Source organism: Carcharodon carcharias, chromosome 5 (assembly GCF_017639515.1).
Source record: "Carcharodon carcharias isolate sCarCar2 chromosome 5, sCarCar2.pri, whole genome shotgun sequence".
NCBI classification, from domain to species: domain Eukaryota; kingdom Metazoa; phylum Chordata; class Chondrichthyes; order Lamniformes; family Lamnidae; genus Carcharodon; species Carcharodon carcharias.
This window is the reverse complement of record NC_054471.1, coordinates 180229510-180250197: the sequence shown is the minus strand read 5'-3', so window position 1 is coordinate 180250197 and position 20688 is coordinate 180229510. Positions and strand designations below refer to the sequence as shown.

Here is a 20688-nt window from a genome sequence, read left to right as displayed (position 1 = left end):
CTAATTGGCCCTAATGTTTCTTTTACCACCCTTTTATTATTCACATGCTTATAGAAGACCTTGGGATTCCCTTTTATGTTCCCTGCCAACCTCTTTTCATGCTCTCTCCTTGCTTTTCTTATTAGTTTCTTCACTTCTTCATTTCCGCTCTGGTCCTTCTATATTCAGCCTGATTCCCCATTGTATTTTCTATCTGACATCTGTCGTACGAGCACTTCTTCCTTTTCATCTTCACCTCTGTCTCATTTGTCATCCCAGGGTGCTCTGGATTTATTTGTCCTACCTTTCCCCTTCTTTGCCTACAATACTTTTTCTTTGAAGTTGGCCCATGGTTTAGCCACCATCTTTTCTGCCAAAATTTGATTCCAACTCACTTGACACAGATGCATTTTCATCCCTTCGAAGTTGGCTTTCCCCCAATTAATTACCCCCACTTTGCATTGTCCCCTGTCCTTTTCCATGGCCAACCTAAACCTTATGATACAATGGTCACTGTCCCCTAGTGGCTCTCCTACTGATATTTGATCCACTTGGGCCAACTCATTACGCAGAACCAGGGCCAAAAGTGCATGTCCTCTCGTTGGACTGGAAGCATACTGCTGCGAAAAATTATCCTGAACTCATTCCAGGAACCCTTGCCCTCTTGTCCCTTTGTATTATTCCTACTCCAGCCTATATGTGGGTAATTAAAGTCCCCCATAATGATTACTCTAAAATTCTTGCACCTCTCTATAGTTTCTTTGCAAATGTCTTTCTCCACATCCCTTCCACTAGTTGGTGGTCTATATACTACACCAATCAATGCTATTGCACCTTTTTCATTCCTTACCTTTAGCCAGAGAGATTCTGTTCTTGACCCCTCTGGAACATCCTCTCCCTCAAGTACTGTAATGCCATCTTTAATCAATACTACCACTCCCCGCAAACCCCCTGCTCCTTTTCTTCCTTTCCTGTCTCTCCTGAACACCATGTACCCAGGAATATTTAATGCCCAGTCCTACCTTTCTTTAAGCCAGGCCAATGTTAAAGGAATAATATAATTCCATTTGTCAACCTTTGCCTGCAGTTCACCAATCTTATTATCGACACTCCTTGCATTCACATACATGCACATTAGCCCTGATTTAAACTTTTTTTACCCCCCCCCCCCCCCCACCCCTTATTCTGGCCCCTAATGACTTACTATTGCCAACTCTAATTCTATCAAACCCTCCAATATTCTGTCTACCTTGATACTACTCTCTGATATATCCTCATTATCAATTGATACTCGCTACTTTACACTGCCAGCTTTTCTTCTCTCCACTCTGAATTTCCCTTCAGGTTTCCATCCCCCTGCCAATCTAGTTTAAACCCTTCCCAACCACATTAGCAAACCTCCCTGCGAGGACGAGTCCCAGTCCTGTTAAGGTGTAACCTGTTGTCCTTGTACAGGTCCCACCTGCCCCCTGAACTGGCCCTCATGCCTCAGAAATCTAAAGTCCTATTCCATTTCTCCAGCCACATGTTGAACTGTTCAACCTTCCCATTCTTGTGCTCTCTAGCATGTGGCACTGGGAGTAATCCTGAGATTACTGCTCTTGATGTCTTTTTTAATTCCCTTTCTAACTCCCTAAAATCTGCTGCCAGGACCTCTTCCCTTTTCCTAACTATGTCACTGGTCCCATTGTAGACCACGATCTCTGGCTGCTCACACTCCTCCAAAAGAATGTCTTGTAGCCGCTCGGTGACATCCTTGACCCTGGCACCAGGGTGGCAACATACCATCCTGGCACAAGTCTATGCCACAGAAACGCCTTTCTGCTCCCCTAACTGTGGAACCCTCTACTACTATTACACTCCCACTCTTCCTCCTCGCCTCCTGCACAGCTGAGCCACCTGTGGTGACATGAACTTGGTTCTTACTACAGTCCTCTGAGGAACCATCTCGCTTACCAGAATCCAAAATGGAAAAGCAGTTAGAGAGTGAGATAGCCTCAGGGAATTCCTGCACTCCCTGCCTATTTCACTTAGATACGCTGGTGGTCACCCATTCCCTCTCTGCCTGTGTTTGCATACCTAGGTTTCCAACTAACAGAGTTAGGTTTTTAAGCCAAATTTGTTTGAAATTACTTGCAGGCAACATTCCACCGCTACAGGACCCAGTTGAAACAACTTGAAAAAGACCATGATCAGTTACAGAGACGAATTGAAGAACTGCGAAATAGGTCAGAATATTATTTGTATCGCTTTGGAAGAATTATCAACAAGTTTCGTTCTGAGGAATAGACATTGTGATTTTCAAAAAGAGTAAATCAGATGTTTGCCTTTTATTTTCTTGGAGTCCCATTTGACCCTGAGCTGATCTTCCGACCCATTTTCTTCTTCTTCATTATGCCCACCTACTTCCCCATAACACTGCCAACATCAACTTATCTGCTGTTGAAACCCTCACCTACCCCTTTGTTATCTCCAGTTTTAACTATTCCATGCTCTCCTGGCTGGCATCCCACATTACACCCTCTGTAAACATGGGCTTATCCAATCTCTGCTGCCCTTATCCTAACTTGCACAATATTGTTCCCCCATGGTGCTTGCTGACCTATCTTGACTCTCATTTGATCCAATTCTTCAATTTTAAAATTCTCACCTTTTTTTCAACTCCCTCCATGGTCTAGCCCTCTCCCTCCCTAATCCTCCCTGCCTCCTCACAGCTGACTCCTCCTTGAGGATATTCCTTAAAACCTACCTCTTTGACTTAAGCTTTTGGTTACCAGTCCTAATACCGCCTTGTGTGGATCAGTGTCAAATTTTATCTGATAATACTGAAGCACCCTGGGATATTTTGCCACATTAAAGATGTTACAAAATGTTAGTTGTTTTAACTTTGAGCTATAAATCCAACCTTGTTTTGACTTCAATTTATTTTCCATGTTATATATTTCAAACTTTAGCCAAAAACTCTGTACTTGACACTAAGCACTTTTTTTTTTACTTTAACTGTTCTCTCCCAATCAAATATATTGTCACCTGTAATCTTTTTCTTCAATTTTATTTCAAAATAGTGTAAATCAAAGTTCGGAGGCTGACCTCAGAGAGCGGCAAGAAAGAATTAGTAGTCTGCAAAAACAGCTGAAAGCACTGGAGGACCAAGAGGCCACAACCTCCCAGCAGCTGGCACAGTTTCAATATGCAATCAAAAAATCTAGAGATGAACAGGATAAGCTTGGGTTGGTAACTAAAAATAGAGCTAAGTCACCGGTATAGATAATAACTGCTCAGCTGTAATGCTATCAGAGCCTGTAATAACTTAGGCAAAAAGAAGATATGTTCAGTAGATCTTATATAACTGATAACTAAGGTTATATTTTTTGCATTATTGTATCTATAATTCAGACATACAATTGATGACTTATCAGTGTAGACAGTACAAAAAATGTTTGGATTTATGAAACTAGGAAGCTTTAGTACATTTTAAACCCACAAATGAAAATGTACTGTAAAAAGGGTAATGTTAAGTGGCAACATTGATAATTGAATTTGTGCTGATGAACTAACAGAAAATCACTCTAGATTTCCATTGTAGCCTTTAGTAGAGCTGAAATCACAGAAAATGACTAAACTTGGAAGCAAAAAGAAAAGTGTAATCTGATCAACAAGGATAGACGTCAATTTTTTAGTTTTAGGGCTGAAACTCATAAATTGTTTATATTTCATTCCACAAAATTCTCACTGGTCTTTTAATTACCTTGCAAGCGTTTCCGCTTGAAGACTTGTTAGCACATTATCATTAAGATGTTGATGTCAGTCACTGTGATGCTATCCGGCAGAAACCTGTTTTCTAAATTAATAGAAAAATTTTCTCAATGTTGCATGTTATCTGGGGACGAAGTATATGGTTTTGAGGCAGGAATAAAGTTCCAAGAGGATACCTTGCAAGTAGGAGCAGGAGTATGCCATTCAGACCCTCGAACCTATTCCACAATTCAGTGAGTTCATAGCTGATCTGTGACCTAATTTCATATGCTCGCCTATGCCACCTTTTGGTTATAAATTTTATCAATCTCCGATTTAAAATTAACATTTAATTTAGGATCAATTGCCATTTGCAAAAGAGAGTTCCACTTTTTGTGTAAAGTGCCCCTAATTTCCTACGAAGTTTGGCTATAATTGTTTGATTATGTCCCCTTGTCCTAGACTGCCCAAGCAGCAGAAGTAGTTTGTCTCTCTGTAGCCTATTCTTTCACCTTGATATCTTGAAACTTTGACCAAATTGCTCCTTGGCCTTCTAAATTACGGGGAATAAACCCTTGCTATTGTAATCTTGTCCCGTAATTTAACCCTTAACATTGAGATACAATTTTGGAAAATCTATGTTGCACTCCCTCCAAGGCCAGTGCATCCTTACTAAGGAGTGGTAGCAGAAATACTTACCATATCTCTGATGTGATATAAGCAGGGCTTTACGTAGCTGTAGAATGGCTTCTGCCCCACCTCCGCTTCTCATAATTTCTAGACATAAAGGCCAGCATTCCATTAAACTTTTTCGATGATTTTTCTGGACCTGTTCATGACATTTTAATGATCAAGGTACCTGAACCTCTAGTCTCTTTGGACCACCACTAGCTTTTCACCATTTAGAATATTGGTCCAAAGTGGATGACCTCACTTTTGGTCATATTGAAATTTATTTGCCTTATTTTTGCCCATTCACTTAATCTGTCAATATATCTGGTTAATTTTATGCTTCCAGATACAATGCTGACAATGCCACCTATCTTTGTGTCACTGGCAAATTTGGGTGTGTGGTCTTCTATCCCATCATCTAAGTTGTTAATAAATATAGTGAACAGTTGAAGCCACAACACAGGCCTACCTTTTCCATGTCCATGCTTGTTCTGTCTGATCAGCTGAAAACAGACTGAGTGATCTTCGTTTTCTATGTTAAAGAAATACCGGAATGGTGTGTTTTCTTTACTTCTGTTTTTGAAATATACATTTCCCCATGTTCTGTAAGAATTCCACTGTATTGCCTTGACTCAATATGCTAAGCTTTGAATCCCAACGAATCTATACTCTAAACCTGATAGAAAACAGACAATTTGTTTGAGTTCAATATACTAATATGAATAGAAATGTGCATGTTCAATAATGAAGCAACCATTTTATTAGGTGAATTTAAAGTTTAGAATCTTTTTCAATAAAATAGTTTTTCTTTGAAACTATTAATTTTGTATTCAGTTTATATATAAGCCAGTTGCAATTAGCTCTATTATATATCCATAGCGAAGAAGAAAAAGATGTGAAACAGTCTGCTGAATCCAAGAAGGAGCGGCTCGAAGAACTGAAAGCCAGTAGGACAAACCAATTGAAAAGATTTGGAGAAAATATGCCTGCATTACTTGATGGAATAGAAGAAGCACATAAACAAGGTCGTTTCAGGCATAAACCAGTTGGTCCTTTAGGTAAATTTCAATCGTTTATAACCTGGTTATTTAAGCCAAATAAAGCATAACTGATTTGCTTTGTGTCCTTTGTAATATGTTAATGTAAATGATCAAGATTTAATGTCTTGTGTCCTCTCTCTACTTTTAAGTTGATTAGATTTTAGTGATGAACTTCTTTGCCACAACATTTAGGTGATTGTAGTTGTCTTAAAGCCTAATACGTTTTTAATTGTGGTGGAATGTTCAGGTGCATAATTTAGAAATTTAGGTTTGGGTACATTTTGATTCAAGCATAGAAGCATAGAATGATAAAGCATAGAAGGAGGCCATTCAGCCCATGGCACTTTTACCAGACCTTTGGTAGACCTATACAATTAGCCTCATTTCCTTACTCTTTCCCCATAGGCCTGCGAATTTATTCCCTTCAAGTGTTTATCAATTCCCTAACGTCCACTTCTGCTATTTTAAAATGTTGGTTTCTGTCCCTTTTCACCTCAAGGAAAAGGTATTCCAATTTACTTAGATTCTTTTAGATATCTACTATGTGTTTCCACTTTATTTTGCTCCTACTACAATGTCTATTCTTGTTTGATGAATGATAGCTAAAATTAGATACTGTAAATTTCAAGCTTGTTAATGTTGGAGAATATTTGGGTTTGTACTCAGTTTCCTTTAAAGCACCTTCAAATTCAGTTCCATCTGTTTGTTACAGAATAATTTTCAGATACCAAAATATAGAAATGTGGTTTGCAGCAACAGAAATTGACAAACAGCAACATGATTACTGCTTTAATTGAGATAAGATTTTGACTGTGAACATTGCAGAATATTTAGACTTCATATTTTATCATTCCCATGGATGTTTTGACTTCAAAAGGGGGAATTTATGACTGAGGTTCTACACAGCTCTTATAATGTTTGATGTACTTTGAGTCTGTTAAGATGCCAGGTTGATCATGGTGTTGTTAAATTAGACTGGTAAGAAATCCAAATGGCGAATGAATGTTTTTAATTATGTAGGGCACTTTTGCAACAAAAAAGAGTTACAGAATTGGAACGAAGGAAATAATAGGGCATGCTATGTTCTTTTACCTTTTTCATAACAGTGTTTCATGGATGGGTTGTCAGACAATGTGTTTGGGTTTAAGGTGGTAATGGAGAGAATTGAAAACCAACAGACAAAAATGAGAGTCAATTAATGACATCAATACCAGAATGGTCAAATAAGATAAGACATGTTCTGACTGTTAAACTATTGAGATGCATACAAAGAAAAGCTCGAGAGATTTGGGATATGACTGATAGCAAGACTGTTTGGGCAGCTCGAACCCTTGAACAGGATAAGCCTCCAAGAATGATGATGTAGGTTTAATATGTTTATGGAGGGAAAAGTAGGTAGGGTAAATGGTAAGTTCTGCCGGGAACACCTAGATGGCAGGTAGACTGGATACTACGTGATAAGTTTCCAAACTAGCTAATTTGGTTAGTAGTAGTATATAGTGAAAAGGAAACAAAGATATTAGATGTAGCCTGGGAAGGCTCAATTAGTCTAGAACCTGATTTAGTAAATGCAATGCATTTTGACTTTGTTAGGAATGTCAAATTATCAAGTCAAGACCTGAATTTTATCATGGTGTGTGATCCAGATGTCATTCTAGGGATGCAAGTCATGATGCCCCTAAGAAATCAAAACCGCTACAAGGTCTCAAAAAAAGAATGAAACCAGACGGACCACCCGGCATTGACCTAGACACCAGAAATGACAATGGCAAACTCAGCCTTGTTGATCCTGCAAAGTCCTCCTTATTAACATTTGGGGGCTAGTGCCAAAATTGGGAGAGCTGTCTCACAGATTAGTCAAGCAACAGCCTGACATAGTCATCCTCACTGAATCATATCTTACAGATAATGTCCCAGACATCTCCACCTCTGGGTATGTCCTGTCCCACTGGCAGGACAGACCCAGCAGAGGTGGCGGAACAGTGGTATGCAGTTGGGAGGGAGTTGCCCTGGAAGTTCTCAAAATCGACTCTTGGGCAAGGAAAACTCTTGCCACATATTGTCCTCCCTCTACTGATGAATCAATACTCCAGGTTGAACACCACCTGGAGGAAGCACTGAGGGTGGCAAGGGTGCAGGATGTACTCTGGATGGGGGACTTCGATGTTCATCACCAAGAGTGGCTCGGTAGCACCAATACTGACTGAGCTGGCTGAGTCCTAAAGGACATAGCTGCCAGACTGGGTCTATGGCAGGTGGTGAGGGAACCAACAAGAGGGAAAAACATACTTGACCTTGTCCTCACCCACCTGCTTGCCACGGATGTATCTGTCCATGACAGTATCATCAAGAGTGACCACCACACAGTCGTTGTGGAGACAAAGTTCCATTTTCACATTGAGGATACCCTCCATCGTGTTGTATGACACTATCACCATGCTAAATGGGATAAATTTCGAACAGATCTAGCAACTCTGGGCATCCATGAGGCGCTGTGGACCATCAGCAGCAGCAGAATTGTACTTAAACACAATCTGTAACCTCATGGCCTGGGGCCTGGCATATCCCCCACTCTACCATTACCACCAAGCCAGGGGATCAGCCTTGGTTCAATGAAGAGTGCAGGAGGGCATGCCTGGAGCAGCACCAGGCATACCTAAAAATGAGGTGTCAACCAGGTGAAGCTATAACACAGGACTACATGCATGCCAAACAGCAAAAGCAGCAAGTGATAGACAGAGTTAAGCAATCCCACAACCAACGGATCAGATCAAAGCTCCGCAGTCCTGCCACATCCAGTTGTGAATGGTGGTGGACAATTAAACAATTCACTGAGGAGGCTCCACAAATATCCCCATCCTCAATGATGGAGGAGTCCAGCACATCAGTGCAAAAGATAAGGCTGAAGTACTTGTTACAACTTCAGCCAGTGATGCCAAGTGGATGACCCATCTCGGGCTCCTCTGGAGGTCCCCAGCATCACAAATGCCAGTTCGATTCACTCCAGGTGACATCAAGAAACAGCTGAAGGTGCTGGATAGTGCAAAGGCTATGGGCCCTGACAATATTTTGGCAGTAGTACCGAAAACTTATGCTCGAGAAACTTTCCACCCCCCCCAGCCAAGCTGTTTCAGTACAGCTGCAAAACTGGCATCTACCCGGCTATGTGGAAAATTGCCCAGGTATGTCCTGTACACAAAAAGCAGGACAAATCCAACCTGGCCAATTACTGCCCAGTCAGTCTCCTCTCAATCATCAGTAAAGTAATGGAAGAGGTCACCAACAGTGCTATCAAGCAGCACTTGCTTAGCAGTAATGTGTTCACTGATGCCCAGTTTGGGTTCTGCCAGGGCCACTCAGCTCCCGATCTCATTACAGCCTTGGTTTAAACATGGACAAAAGAGCTGAACTCCCGAGGCAAGGTGAGAGTGACTGCCATTGACATCAAGGCAGCATTTGAGTGAGTGTGGCATCAAGGAGCCCTAGCAAAACTGGTGTCAATAGGAATCAGGGAAAACTTGCCACTGGTAGGAGTCATACCTAGCACAAAGGAAGATGGTTGACGTTGTTGGAAGTCAGTTATCTCAGATGCAGGAATGCAGGACATCACTGCAGGAGTTCGTCAGGGTAGTGTCCTAGGCCCAACCATCTTCAACTGCTTTATCAATTACCTTCCTTCCATCATAAGGTCAGAAGTGGGGATGTTCGGTGATGATTGCACAATTTTCTGCACCATTCACCACAACTCAGATACCGAAGCAGTTCATGTTCAAATGCAGCAAGGCTTGGACAATATCCAGGCTTGGACTGACAAGCAGCAAGTAATATTCACGCCCCACAAGTACCAGGCAATGATCACCTTCAACAAGAGAGAATCTAACCATCGCCCCCATGACATTCAACGGCGTTACCATCACTGAGTCCCCCACTATCAACATCCTGGGAGGCTACCATTAACCAGAAACTGAACCGGACTAGCTATATAAATACTGTGGCTACATGAGTAGGTCAGAGGCTAGGAATCCTGCGACGGGTAACTCGCCTCCTGACTTCCCAAAGCCTGTCCACCATCTACAAGGTGCAAATCAGAAGTGTGATGGAATACTCCCCACTTGCCTGAATAAGTGCAGCTCCCACAACACTCATGAAGCTTGACACCATCCAGGACAAAGCAGCCCGCTTGATTGGTTCCCCATCCACAAACCTTCACTCCCTCCACCACCGACATGCAGTAGCAGCAGTGTGTATCATCTACAAGATGCACTGCAGGAATTCACCAAGGCTCCTTAGACCGCTCCTTCCAAACTCATGACTACGGCCGTCTCGAAAGACAAGGGCAACAGATAGATGGGAACACCACCACCTGGAAGTTCCCCTCCAAGTCACTCACCACCCTGCCTTGGAAATATATTGCTGTTCCTTCATTGTCATTGGGTCAAAATCCTAGAATTCCCTATACCTACACTGCATGGACTGCAGCAGTTCAAGAAGGCAGCTCACCACCACCATCTCAAGAGCAAATAGGGATGGGCAATAAATGGCCCAGCCAGCGAAGCCCACATCCCGTGAATGAATAAAACAAAAATGGTGACCATTATTTGTTTATATTTAATGTAAACTAATGCCGTAAGCTTGTATTCAGATGTACTACTTCAAAGGGCCAACTTCCATTGAGTTCCTAATTAAGGTAAAGAATTTTTTAAGAATGGTTAGACAACCAGTTGAAAGAAAGGGAAATAAAAGGTTATGGGAACAGGCAGGCATGTAGGATTAGTGCTACTACTCATTTAGATGATAGCAGTAATAGACTAATTCAGTTTAATGACCTGTTTCCATATTTCAAATAGTGTTTACTTTTACTATGGTGGAAATGCAGCTTGAATACTGTGAAACCTATTCCTTTATTTGAGCAAACCTGCATGCTGATCTGTAGTCCTTCTGAAGATGCTTTCTAGTTAACAATTGGACAGGTTAAGAGTTATTAAGCTAATCAAACTTAACCCCTCATGCCCAAGCTTTTACTATCTGAATTTTGAATGTAACTAATGTTTCTTCCACTACTACCCTGCTTAGACACACTTACTTCTCTACCACTTTGGTCAAAAGCACATATTTGCCAATACATTTGAAATGGCTTATTTAACTGACTTTAAAATTATGTTGATGCTTCTAACTATGATTACTAACAATGGTCAGTTCATAAGTGTGTATGGCCAGGATTCCCTCTTGTTTCCTTTTAATATCCATTTTTTTTGCCTTTCAAAGGCTTGGATTAATGCATCAGTATTTTTTTTGCGGGCATTGATATCACTTTGGTATCTTGCCCAGGTGCTTGGCTTGGGAATGTAAGGTTATTTGGCATTGGGAGTAGTGCAAGTAACTCTGACCCTTGCTTCACGTGATGTTTTCATATGTTGCTGCTTAATAATCAGTGAAAAAACCCTGATTGATTTTTCACTAGCTAATTTAGGATGCTGAGGCGAATTATAGGGTTCCTATTACAATCCAATTGCAAGCTAAAAGCACAGACCAAAAATTGGATTTGAAACATTTCCATTGTGTGATGTTCAGTGTTGTACAATGCAATGCATTGAGCCATTAAGGAGCTTTAGACATGACTGCTTGAGTTAAGTGGTTGACAAACTAAATTGTCCATTGGGCAATACAACAGTCATGGCTGGGATGAGTTTGCTTGGGAACATGTTTTTAGTAGAAAAGAGACTTAGCCGTATAAACTTAGAAATAGTGAATGTTAATTACTGTGTAAAAGTTTTACTTATTTGTTTAGGTGCTTGCTTCAGACTGAAATATCCTGAACTGGCTTTGGCAGTTGAAAGTTGTTTGAAAGGACTACTGCTTTCATTTTGCTGCGATAATTACAGAGATGAGCAGGTGCTCCAATCTTTGATGTCTCGATATTTCGGTTCAGGAAGACGACCCCAAATTAATGTGTGTGAGTTTGCAAATCAAGTATACAATGTAAAAGACAGGTATGTTTTCAAAATTCTCAAATGTTTAATCTTTCGTTAAGAGATTTTCACACAAAAAAGTTGTACAGAAAAGCATCGGATAAACAATATGAACTAAATATAATGTTAAGTTCCCTGTATAATATATGTGCATGTCTACTTTTGTCAGCAAGATTTTTTTAAAAAAGCCATATTGTCTCATGGTATTATTATCATGGTATCGTGCCATAGCTGTGGCTAGTCCCACTTGAGTCTCTGGTATAAATTTCAGAGGAAAGAATTATGCTGCAGCCTTCACTCTATTCCACAGGCTACACATCTGTCTATTAAACTGTTGTCCACACAGATAAGCCTGCAGGAAAAGATTTTTTGTGCAGATACTTGTTATTAATAATGCAATTCAGTTATGTGGTTACAGACAAAATTATGGCAAAATTTATAACATTGTCAAAATATTGCTGAAAAAGAGCCATTCTATCAAAGCTTTGAGCTTTGCTCAAAATTTGAACAAAAGGTGAAGCTAACCGTTGCATGCTGTTGCTATGCAGGAGCAACACGAGTGGTATTCTCCACTAACAGGATGTTGCTGTCATGCCAAAAAAAGTGTTCTACCTATCTCACAAATGAGTATATGAATTTCAGTGCTGGTGTGATGCCAGATATATAGGTCAACAACTGGCGGATCTTATCAAACAGCTCTACAGCTCTTCGTTCGGCTGTTTGCAACAGGCAAAGTACTGACCATACCCAACTATTCAAAATGTAGTGTCCAACATTAGATGTGATTCTGCGATTGGACAGTACCTGCTAAACAATCTTGATTGTGCTAAGAATTACACTGAAAACCAATTTAAGATTGTCAGTCGGGCTCACAGTGGGGCTCACTTGTACATTCTAGAAGCCACATCTATTCACACACAGGGCCCTGTCCTTTGCAGACACAAGAAACATGTCCACACATTGCACCTTTTTCAACTAAACAAAAGCTTGGGGAATAGTCACACCCTGGTTCATTCTCCATTGTTGACCAATCAGAGTTAACCTGCCACTTTGAATTTGAACAAAGATGAGTAGTTAACTGTTCCATGCTGTATTCTTGGCAATGCCTCCACCAATCAGAGTCCACTTACCAACCAATCAGCACTCCCTTTTCATTAAGTATAAATTGTTGTTCCCTTTACTATTGGTAATTTCTTGTGAGCTGTCCTGATGAGTGCAAGATGAAAAGCTTCCATAACATGTTTGTTTTCAGCAATACTCAAGTTCTGTACTACCAAACGATTAATTGTCAAAATAAGTGCAAATGTTCTTGTTTTGATTCTTCAAAAACTGCATGATTATATTGTCTTTAATAGAAAACAACATTTTACAGCTGCCTTAATCTGTAAAAGTTTGATATTTCATTAGGGAGACAGTACTGAAATAATTAAAAATTTATATTTTCTCTTTGAAGAGCTGTTCATCATCCAGATTTCCCAACAGTTCTTGATGCCTTAGAAATAGGTAACCCAGTGGTGGCAAACTGTTTGATTGACATGAGGGGCATAGAAAAAATCCTGCTAATCAGTGTAAGTCCTTCTTTACCAGTTTTAGTTTCATAGAATTTCACGTGGCTGTCGTGGTTTAAAAGTTGGAAATTGAATGAGTTGGCCTGCATCATGCAGCATATTGAACCTGAGCCTTTATATTTGTTAAAAAGCTTGTTTAATCAAATATGTAGTGCATTACTTCACTGTGATTCCAACGATGTAACTTGTGGTTAGAGTATTATGTTTCACCAGTTGTGTGCTTATCAAAACTTTGATTTTTTCATCATATTAATCTATAATCTAAGAATTCATTTGCAAATTTCATCTTTTCTTCAGTGGTCTGCTGAGTGAATTGTTTGAAGGCTTACATATTGTGGTTGAGTCTTAACAATTTCAAATCCATTATATTCAGATTACAAGAGCCTGCCTTGCTATCCACCTAATCTCTTAAATTACGTTAAAAGAAATAACTTTGTATGCCAGAATAAAATAATACATTCCCTTCAGACTCAGTAAGAATAGGACATTGGTAACATGGAATCAATTTGAATTTGTAAATGGGTTGTAATTAGCATAATTGAAATGCCAACCAATTAGCATAAATCTTTCAAGCATCATTTGAGAAGAAGAATTGCTTATTTAATTCAGAACACGTGCTTAAATTTAGAAGCTTATTTAATTTTTAGTTCTGTCATTAAATAATTGAATTTCTTGTTTTCAACATGAATGTCAGTGTGGCAAGAGATAGCCAGCTGCAAAACAAGGTTTATAGATAAATGCATCATGTGGCGTAGTACTTAAATCATTCCAATTCCTAGTCTGGGCTAAATTAGCTAAATTGAACTGGGGGTGGTACAGTTTGCTCTTAACAATTCTATTGTAGGCAGAGGAAAACTGGTGTTTATTTTAAATCTTGATCATTATCCAGTCAACTTGTGGAAAAATCCTTTACCCTCCTTAGAGAATATTACATGAACATCTGGGGTCTTATGCCAAAATTGGGGGGGGGTGTTGCTGCTCCACAGACTAGTCGAGGAACAGCATGGCATAGTCATACTTTGTGCTGGGGACCTTGCTGTTTCTGATGTGCATAAATGATTTGAACTTAAATAAATGTAGGGGGTATGATTAAGAAGTTCATGGATGATACAAAAATTGGTAGGGTGGCAAATAGTGAGGAGGATAGCCGTAAACTGCAGGAGGATATCAATGGACTGGTCAGGTGGGCAGAGCAGTGACAAATGGAATTCAACCCGGAAAACTATGAGGTAATATACTTGGGGAGGGCTAACAAGGGAAGGGATTACACTATAAATGGTATGACGCTGGAAAGTACCGAAGATCAGCGGGACCTTGGTGTGCATATCCACAGATCCCTGAAGGTAGCAGGGCAGTAGATAAGGTGGTTAAGAAGGCATATGGGATACTTGCCTTTATTAGCTAAGGCGTAGAATACATGAGCAGGGAGGTTATGCTGGAATTGTATAAAACGCTGGTTAGGCCACAGCTGGAGTACTGTGTGCAGTTCTGGTCACCACATTATAGGAAGGATGTGATTGCACTGGAGAGGCTGCAGAGGAAATTTACCAGAATGTTGCCTGAGCTGGAGGGTCTGAGCTATGAGGAAAGATTGGATAGGCTGGGGTTGTTTTCCTTGGAACAGCGAAGGTTGAGAGGGAATTTGATGGAGATGTATAAGATTATGAGGGGCATAGATAGGATGGATAGGAAGGCACCTTTTCCATTAGTAGAGGGCTCAATAACCAGGGGGCATAGATTTAAGGTAAGAGATAGAAGGTTAAGAGAGGTGTTGATGAGAATTTTTTTCACCCAGAGGTTGGTGGGAGTCTGGAACTCTTTGCCTGAAAGGAAGGAATGTTTGAGGACTCTGGGTCTATACTCGATGGAGATTAGAAGGATGAGGGGGGATCTGATTGAAACTTACAGAATACTGAAAGGCCTGGATAGAGTGGACGTGGGGAAGATGTTTCCATTAGTAGGAGAGACTAGGACCTGTGGGCACAGACTCAGAGTAAAGGGAAGACCTTTTAGAGCAGAGATGAGGAGAAATTTCTTTAGCCAGAGAGTGGTGAATCTATGGAATTCATTGCCACAGAAGGCTGTGGCGGTCAGGCCATTGAGTGTATTTAAGACCGAGATAGATAGGTTCTTGATTGGTATGGGGATTAAAGGTTATGGGGAGAAGGCGGGAGAATGGGGTTGAGAAACTTATCAGCCATGATTGAATGGCGGAGCAGACTCGATGGGCCGAATGGCCTAATTTCTGCTCGTACATCTTATGTTTGAGACAGAAACGTTTGTAACATTTAAGAGGTATTCAGATATTCACATGTGTTGCCATAGCTTCCAGGGCTAAGGGCCAACCACTAGAAAATGGGATTAGTGTAGTCAGATCTTTGTTGACCAGTGCAGACACGATGGGCCAAATGGCGGCCTCCTGTGCTATAAACGCCTAAGTCTATAAATCTTACAGCCATTGTCGCTGACACCTCCATTATCATCCCTATATATATATTCTGTCCCATTGGCAGCACAGACCCACCAGAAGTGGTGGCAAAATGGTAGGCGGTTGGAAGGGAGTGGCTGTAGGGGTCCTCAACATTGACTTTGCACCCCATGAAGTCTCATGGCATCAGGTCAAACATGGACAGGGAAACCACCTGTCGATTACCACCTACCACCCTCCCTCAGCTGAAGAAAAGCTGATGAATTAGTACTCCTCCATAATGAACACCACTTGGAAGAATCACTGAGGGCACAGAATGTACTCTGGATGGAGGACTTCAATGTCCATCACCAAGAGTGACTCAGACTGCACCACTACTGATTGAGGTGACCAAGTCCTGAAGAACGTAGTTGCCAGACTGGGTTTGTGGGAAGTGGTGAGAGGACCAACAGGAGAAAAACCTACTTGACCTCACACTCACCACCTAGCCATCAGAGCTGCATCTGTCCATGGCAATGATGGTAATAGTGACCACCGCACAGTTCTTGTGGAAGCAAAGTTTCCCATCTTAATACTGAGGACACCCTCCATCAGGTTGTGTGGCACTACTAACGTGCCAGATGGGATAGAGAAAGAACAAATCTAACAGCTCCAAACTGGACATCCATGAGGCGGGCCATTGGTAACAGCAGAATTGTATTCAACCACACCTCATGGCTTAACGTTTCCCTCATTTCACCACTGCCATGAAGCTGGGAGATTAATCCTGGCTCAATGAGGAGTGCAGGGAAGAATGCGCTGAATACCAGGCTTACTTAAAAATGAGGTGCCAGCCTGACGACAACATAAGAATAATGCAAGATAAACAGTTGAACGATCCCACAGCCAACAGATCCGATCAAAACTGTGTAGTTCTGCCTTTTCCTGCCCTAAACAACTAAGAGGAGGAAGAGGCTCCACATCCATCGCCATCCAAAATGCTGTTCGATTCCAGCACTTCAGTGCAAGATGCGAGGCTGAAGCATTTGCAACCATTTTCGGCCAGAAGTACCAATGAAATGTTCCATCTCGGCCATGTCCTGAGGTCCCCAGTATGATGCTTGTCAGTCTTCAACAATTCATTTCACTCCACATGATGTCAAGAAGTGCCAGAAGGCACCGGATACAGCAAAGGTTTGGGTCCTGACAACATACCAGCTGTAATACTGAAGACTCGGGCTCCAGAACTAGCTGTATCTCTAACCAAGTTGTTCTGCAAATACAACACTGATATCTACCCAGCAAAGTAGAAAATTGCCCAGATATACCCTGACTACAAAAAGCAGCACAAATCCAATCCGGCCAATTATCCAAACAGTTTACTCTAAATCATCAGTAAAGTGGTGAAGGGTGTTGTCAGCAGTGCTATCAAGAGACACTGTCTCAGCAATAACCTGCTCACCAATGCTCAGTTTGGGTTCTGCTGGGACCATTCGGCCCCTGATCTCATTACAAACATGAAGAAAAGAGCTGAATGCAGAAGGTGAGGTTCGAGAGACTGCCCTTGACATCGAGGCAGCATTTGAGAGAGTATAACATCAATGAATCCTAGCAAAATTGAAGTCCATGAAAATTGGTGGAAAAACCCTCCACTGTTTGGAGTCATACCTAGCGCAAAGGTAGATTCTTGTATTTGTTAGAAACCAATCATCTCAGCCCCAGGACATTGCTGCAGGAGTTCCTCGTGTTAGTGTCTAGGCCTAGCCATTTTAGCTGTTTCTTCAATGACCTCCCTCCATCATAAGGTCAGAAGTGGGGATGTTTGCTTATGATTGCGCAGTGTTTAGTACTGTTTGCAACACTTCAGATACTGAAACATTCCGTGCCTGCATGCAGCAAGACCTGAGCAACATTTGGGCTTGGGCTGATAAGTGGCGAGTAACATTTGCCAGGCTATGATTATCTCCAACAAATAGTCTAACCATCTCCCCTTGACATTCAACAGTGTTACCATCGCTGAATTCCCATCATCAACACCTTAGGAGTTACCATTGACCAGAGATTTAACTGGACCAACCATATAAATACTGTGGCTACAAGAGTAGATCCATAGAACACTACAGCACAGAAAACAGGCCATTTGGCCCTTCTAGTCTGTGCCGAAATATTATTCCACTAATCCCATTGACCTGCACCCAGTCCATAACCCTCCAGACCTCTCCCATCCATGTATCTATCCAATTTATTCTTAAAACTTAAGAGTGAGCCCACATTTACCATGTCAGATGGCAGCTCATTCCACACACACCACTTTGAGTGGTGTAGGTCAGAGGCTAGCAATTCTGTGGTGGATAAAATGCATCTTAACTTTCCAAGCCTGTTACCATCTACAAGTCAAGAGCGTGATTCAATCTCTCTTGACCTTGTCTTTGGAGAAAACAGACGCAGCTTCCCCGATCTGTTGTTGAAACTGAAGCCTTTCACCCCCGGAGCCATTCTTATGAAATAGGGGCAGTAATAGACAATATAACCCCTTGCGGCTGCCCCGCCATTCAATATGATCATAGCTGACCCTCAGCCTCAACCCCACTTCCCACTGCTCCCCATATCCCTTGATTCCAGGAGATACCAAATATCTGTCTATTTCAGCCTTAAATCTTTTCAGCAATGGAGCATCCATAGCACTTTGTGGTAGAGAATTCCAAAAATACACAACCTTTTGAAAAAATTGCTCATCTCAGCCCTAAATGTTCGGCTGCTTATCCGGCGATTGTGTTCTAGATTCTCTAGCCAGGGAAAATAACTTCTCGGTGTCTACCCTATGAATCCCTCCAGAATCCTGTGTACTTCAATAAGATCACCTTTCACTCTTCTAAGCCTATGAGAGTACAAATATAATTTACTTGGGTTCTCATCGTGGGAAAACCCTCTCATCCTTGGGACGAACTTAGTGAGCCTTTGCTGTGTCACCTCCAATGCAAGTATATCCTTCCTTAAGTACAGAAACCAAAGCTGCATACTACTCCAGGTGTGGTCTCACCAAAGCCTTATACAATTATAGCAAGGTTTCCTTACTCTTGTACTCCAATCCCCTGGCAATAAAGGTCAACATGCCACTTGCCTTCCTAATTACTTGCTGTACCTGCATGCTAATTTTCTGTGTTCCTTGTATGAGTACACCCAAGTTCCTCTGAACATCAACATTTACAAGTTTCATGTCTTTTAAAAATATTATGCTTTTCCATTACTACCATGTTGAATGATCTCACTTCCCCACATTATATTCCATCTGCCACCTTGTTGCCCACTCATTTAAGCTATCTATATCTCTTTGCAGCCTCCTTGTGTCCTCATCTCAGCTTGCATCTCCCCCAAGCTTTGTTTCATCAGCAATCCTAGATACATTACTCTTTCTGTCTCTTCGTTTAAGTCATAACTATAGATTATAAATAGCTGAAGCCCCAGCATTAATCCTTGTGACACTCCACCAGTCACAGCCTGACAACTTGATAACACCCTCTCTGCTTCCGGTCTGTTAACAAACTTTTTATCCATGTTAATATATTACCCCCAATTCCATCAGCACTTATCTTGTACCGCAAAAAAAGTCAATACACCTAATTGAATACCTTTTGGAAATCCAAGTATACTACATCCACTGGTTCTCCTTTATCTACCCTACCAGTTACACCCTCAAAGTTTCAGTAGATTTATGAAACATGATTTCCATTTTATAAAACTATGTTGACTTTGATCATACTATGATTTTCTAAGAGCATTACTAAGGTTTCCTTAATAGATTGCTGCATTTTCCTGACAACTGACATTAGATTAACTAGCCTGTTGTTCCCTATTTTCTCTCTTCCCCCCCCTTTCTTGAATAGTGGTGTTACATTTACTAACTTCCAATCTGCTTAAACCATTCTAGAACCTAGGGAGTTTTGAAAAATCATAAGCAGGTTCTGTATCTTGTCAGGGGAATTTCCCTCCCACCAGGACCAGACTTTTAAAATTCTAAACTAAACATTCATTTGTTAAAAGTAGAAATTACTAGAAAATAAATGTTATAATATAATTTTACTTAATTTGAGGCAGATTTCTGTTTATATATTCTAACTTCATGCTTTGATTTCATTGTCTAGCGAGAGTTGGTTTCGTTGCAATCGGAAACCTGGTTCATTGCTATTTTGTCTCTATAATTGCAAGTGGTGTGCAGAATGCTAACTCACCACATAAACATGGCTGCATTGTGTGATTTTTATTACAGTAACCAGAGGGTAATATAGCCAACAGATTATTTAATTGCCCTTCATAGAACAATGAGTAATATCTTGAGTAGCTGTGTACTGGAATTTGTCTCAAACACTTTAATCATAAACAAATTCTAGCAAGAAACTAAGTATTTGCTGTTTCATTTCTAGAGCAACAGCAGGGCTCGTGAAATTATGCAACAGCAAAAACCACCCGCAAACTGTAGAGAAGCCTTTACTGCAGCAGGTGACCAGGTCTTTTTCAACCGCTATTACTCCTCAGAAACAGACAGGGCAAGATACTTGGGTGGTGATGTGGAATCAGAAATCAGGTTTGTAAATTTTTCTGTCAACCATCTTAATATTGCAACTTTACCAAAAATTTGCAGGCTGGAGCAGTAAGTCTTTAAAGATATTCTTGGGATTCAGTCCTGTACATGCTTCACCTTTTTCCCTCCTCCCTCCACACCCTGTCACTTTCCTTCCCCCCTCCTTGTCAGTGTTCCCTTCTGTCTTGGTGTATGTTCAAGTATGATTCTGAATCGTTAGGTGATAATTGTGCTAATGGTTGAGAGAGGTTGGCGTAACAAATGAAGAAACTGAATTGAATAGGTTGTTCTATAACCTGATATGAAAAGTTTGTAATGCTAGTTTTGCTAAAACATTAAAGAATAAAGAATTTAGCAATGTTGTCGTGCAGCACACTAGCATTACAAATTGTAAACTACAGAGAAGTAAAATGCCAGCATATCACCCCACTGAAATTTCATCTTGTTTGTTTGTCTTGTGAACTAAATTATGCCCTTTTTATGAAAAACTGATCATAATCAACAAAGTGTAAATGATGACATCCTCGAGTGCCATATTAGTGTTGAATAATAACTCCTGTATGTTCCCTGTTAATTCCAATCCATTTATAATGCCATTCTTTAAGAATATAATATTGCTAAGTTGTTAGAATTCTGTTGTTTATTTAGTCTTTCGTTAGGAAGTATGCACATTGTCCAGTAAATATCAATGCAAGGAGTTGGTGCAACTGAATATGCAATTCTAGTATGCAGATTCAGC

General features: G+C 40.8%; 1 protein-coding gene across 2 annotated transcripts in view; it reads left to right on the top strand.

The window, feature by feature from the left end:
• The window catches only part of LOC121278106 (structural maintenance of chromosomes protein 6-like), an 88287-nt gene that overhangs the window by 43664 nt on the left and 23935 nt on the right, over window positions 1–20688 (top strand). For both annotated transcript variants that reach the window (XM_041188179.1, XM_041188180.1), the window contains 6 exons: window positions 2119–2207; window positions 3045–3209; window positions 5266–5444; window positions 11215–11416; window positions 12849–12963; window positions 19792–19952. In XM_041188179.1, coding sequence (XP_041044113.1) covers window positions 2119–2207; window positions 3045–3209; window positions 5266–5444; window positions 11215–11416; window positions 12849–12963; window positions 19792–19952 — 911 coding nt within the window. The remainder of the gene's footprint in view (window positions 1–2118; window positions 2208–3044; window positions 3210–5265; window positions 5445–11214; window positions 11417–12848; window positions 12964–19791; window positions 19953–20688) is intronic.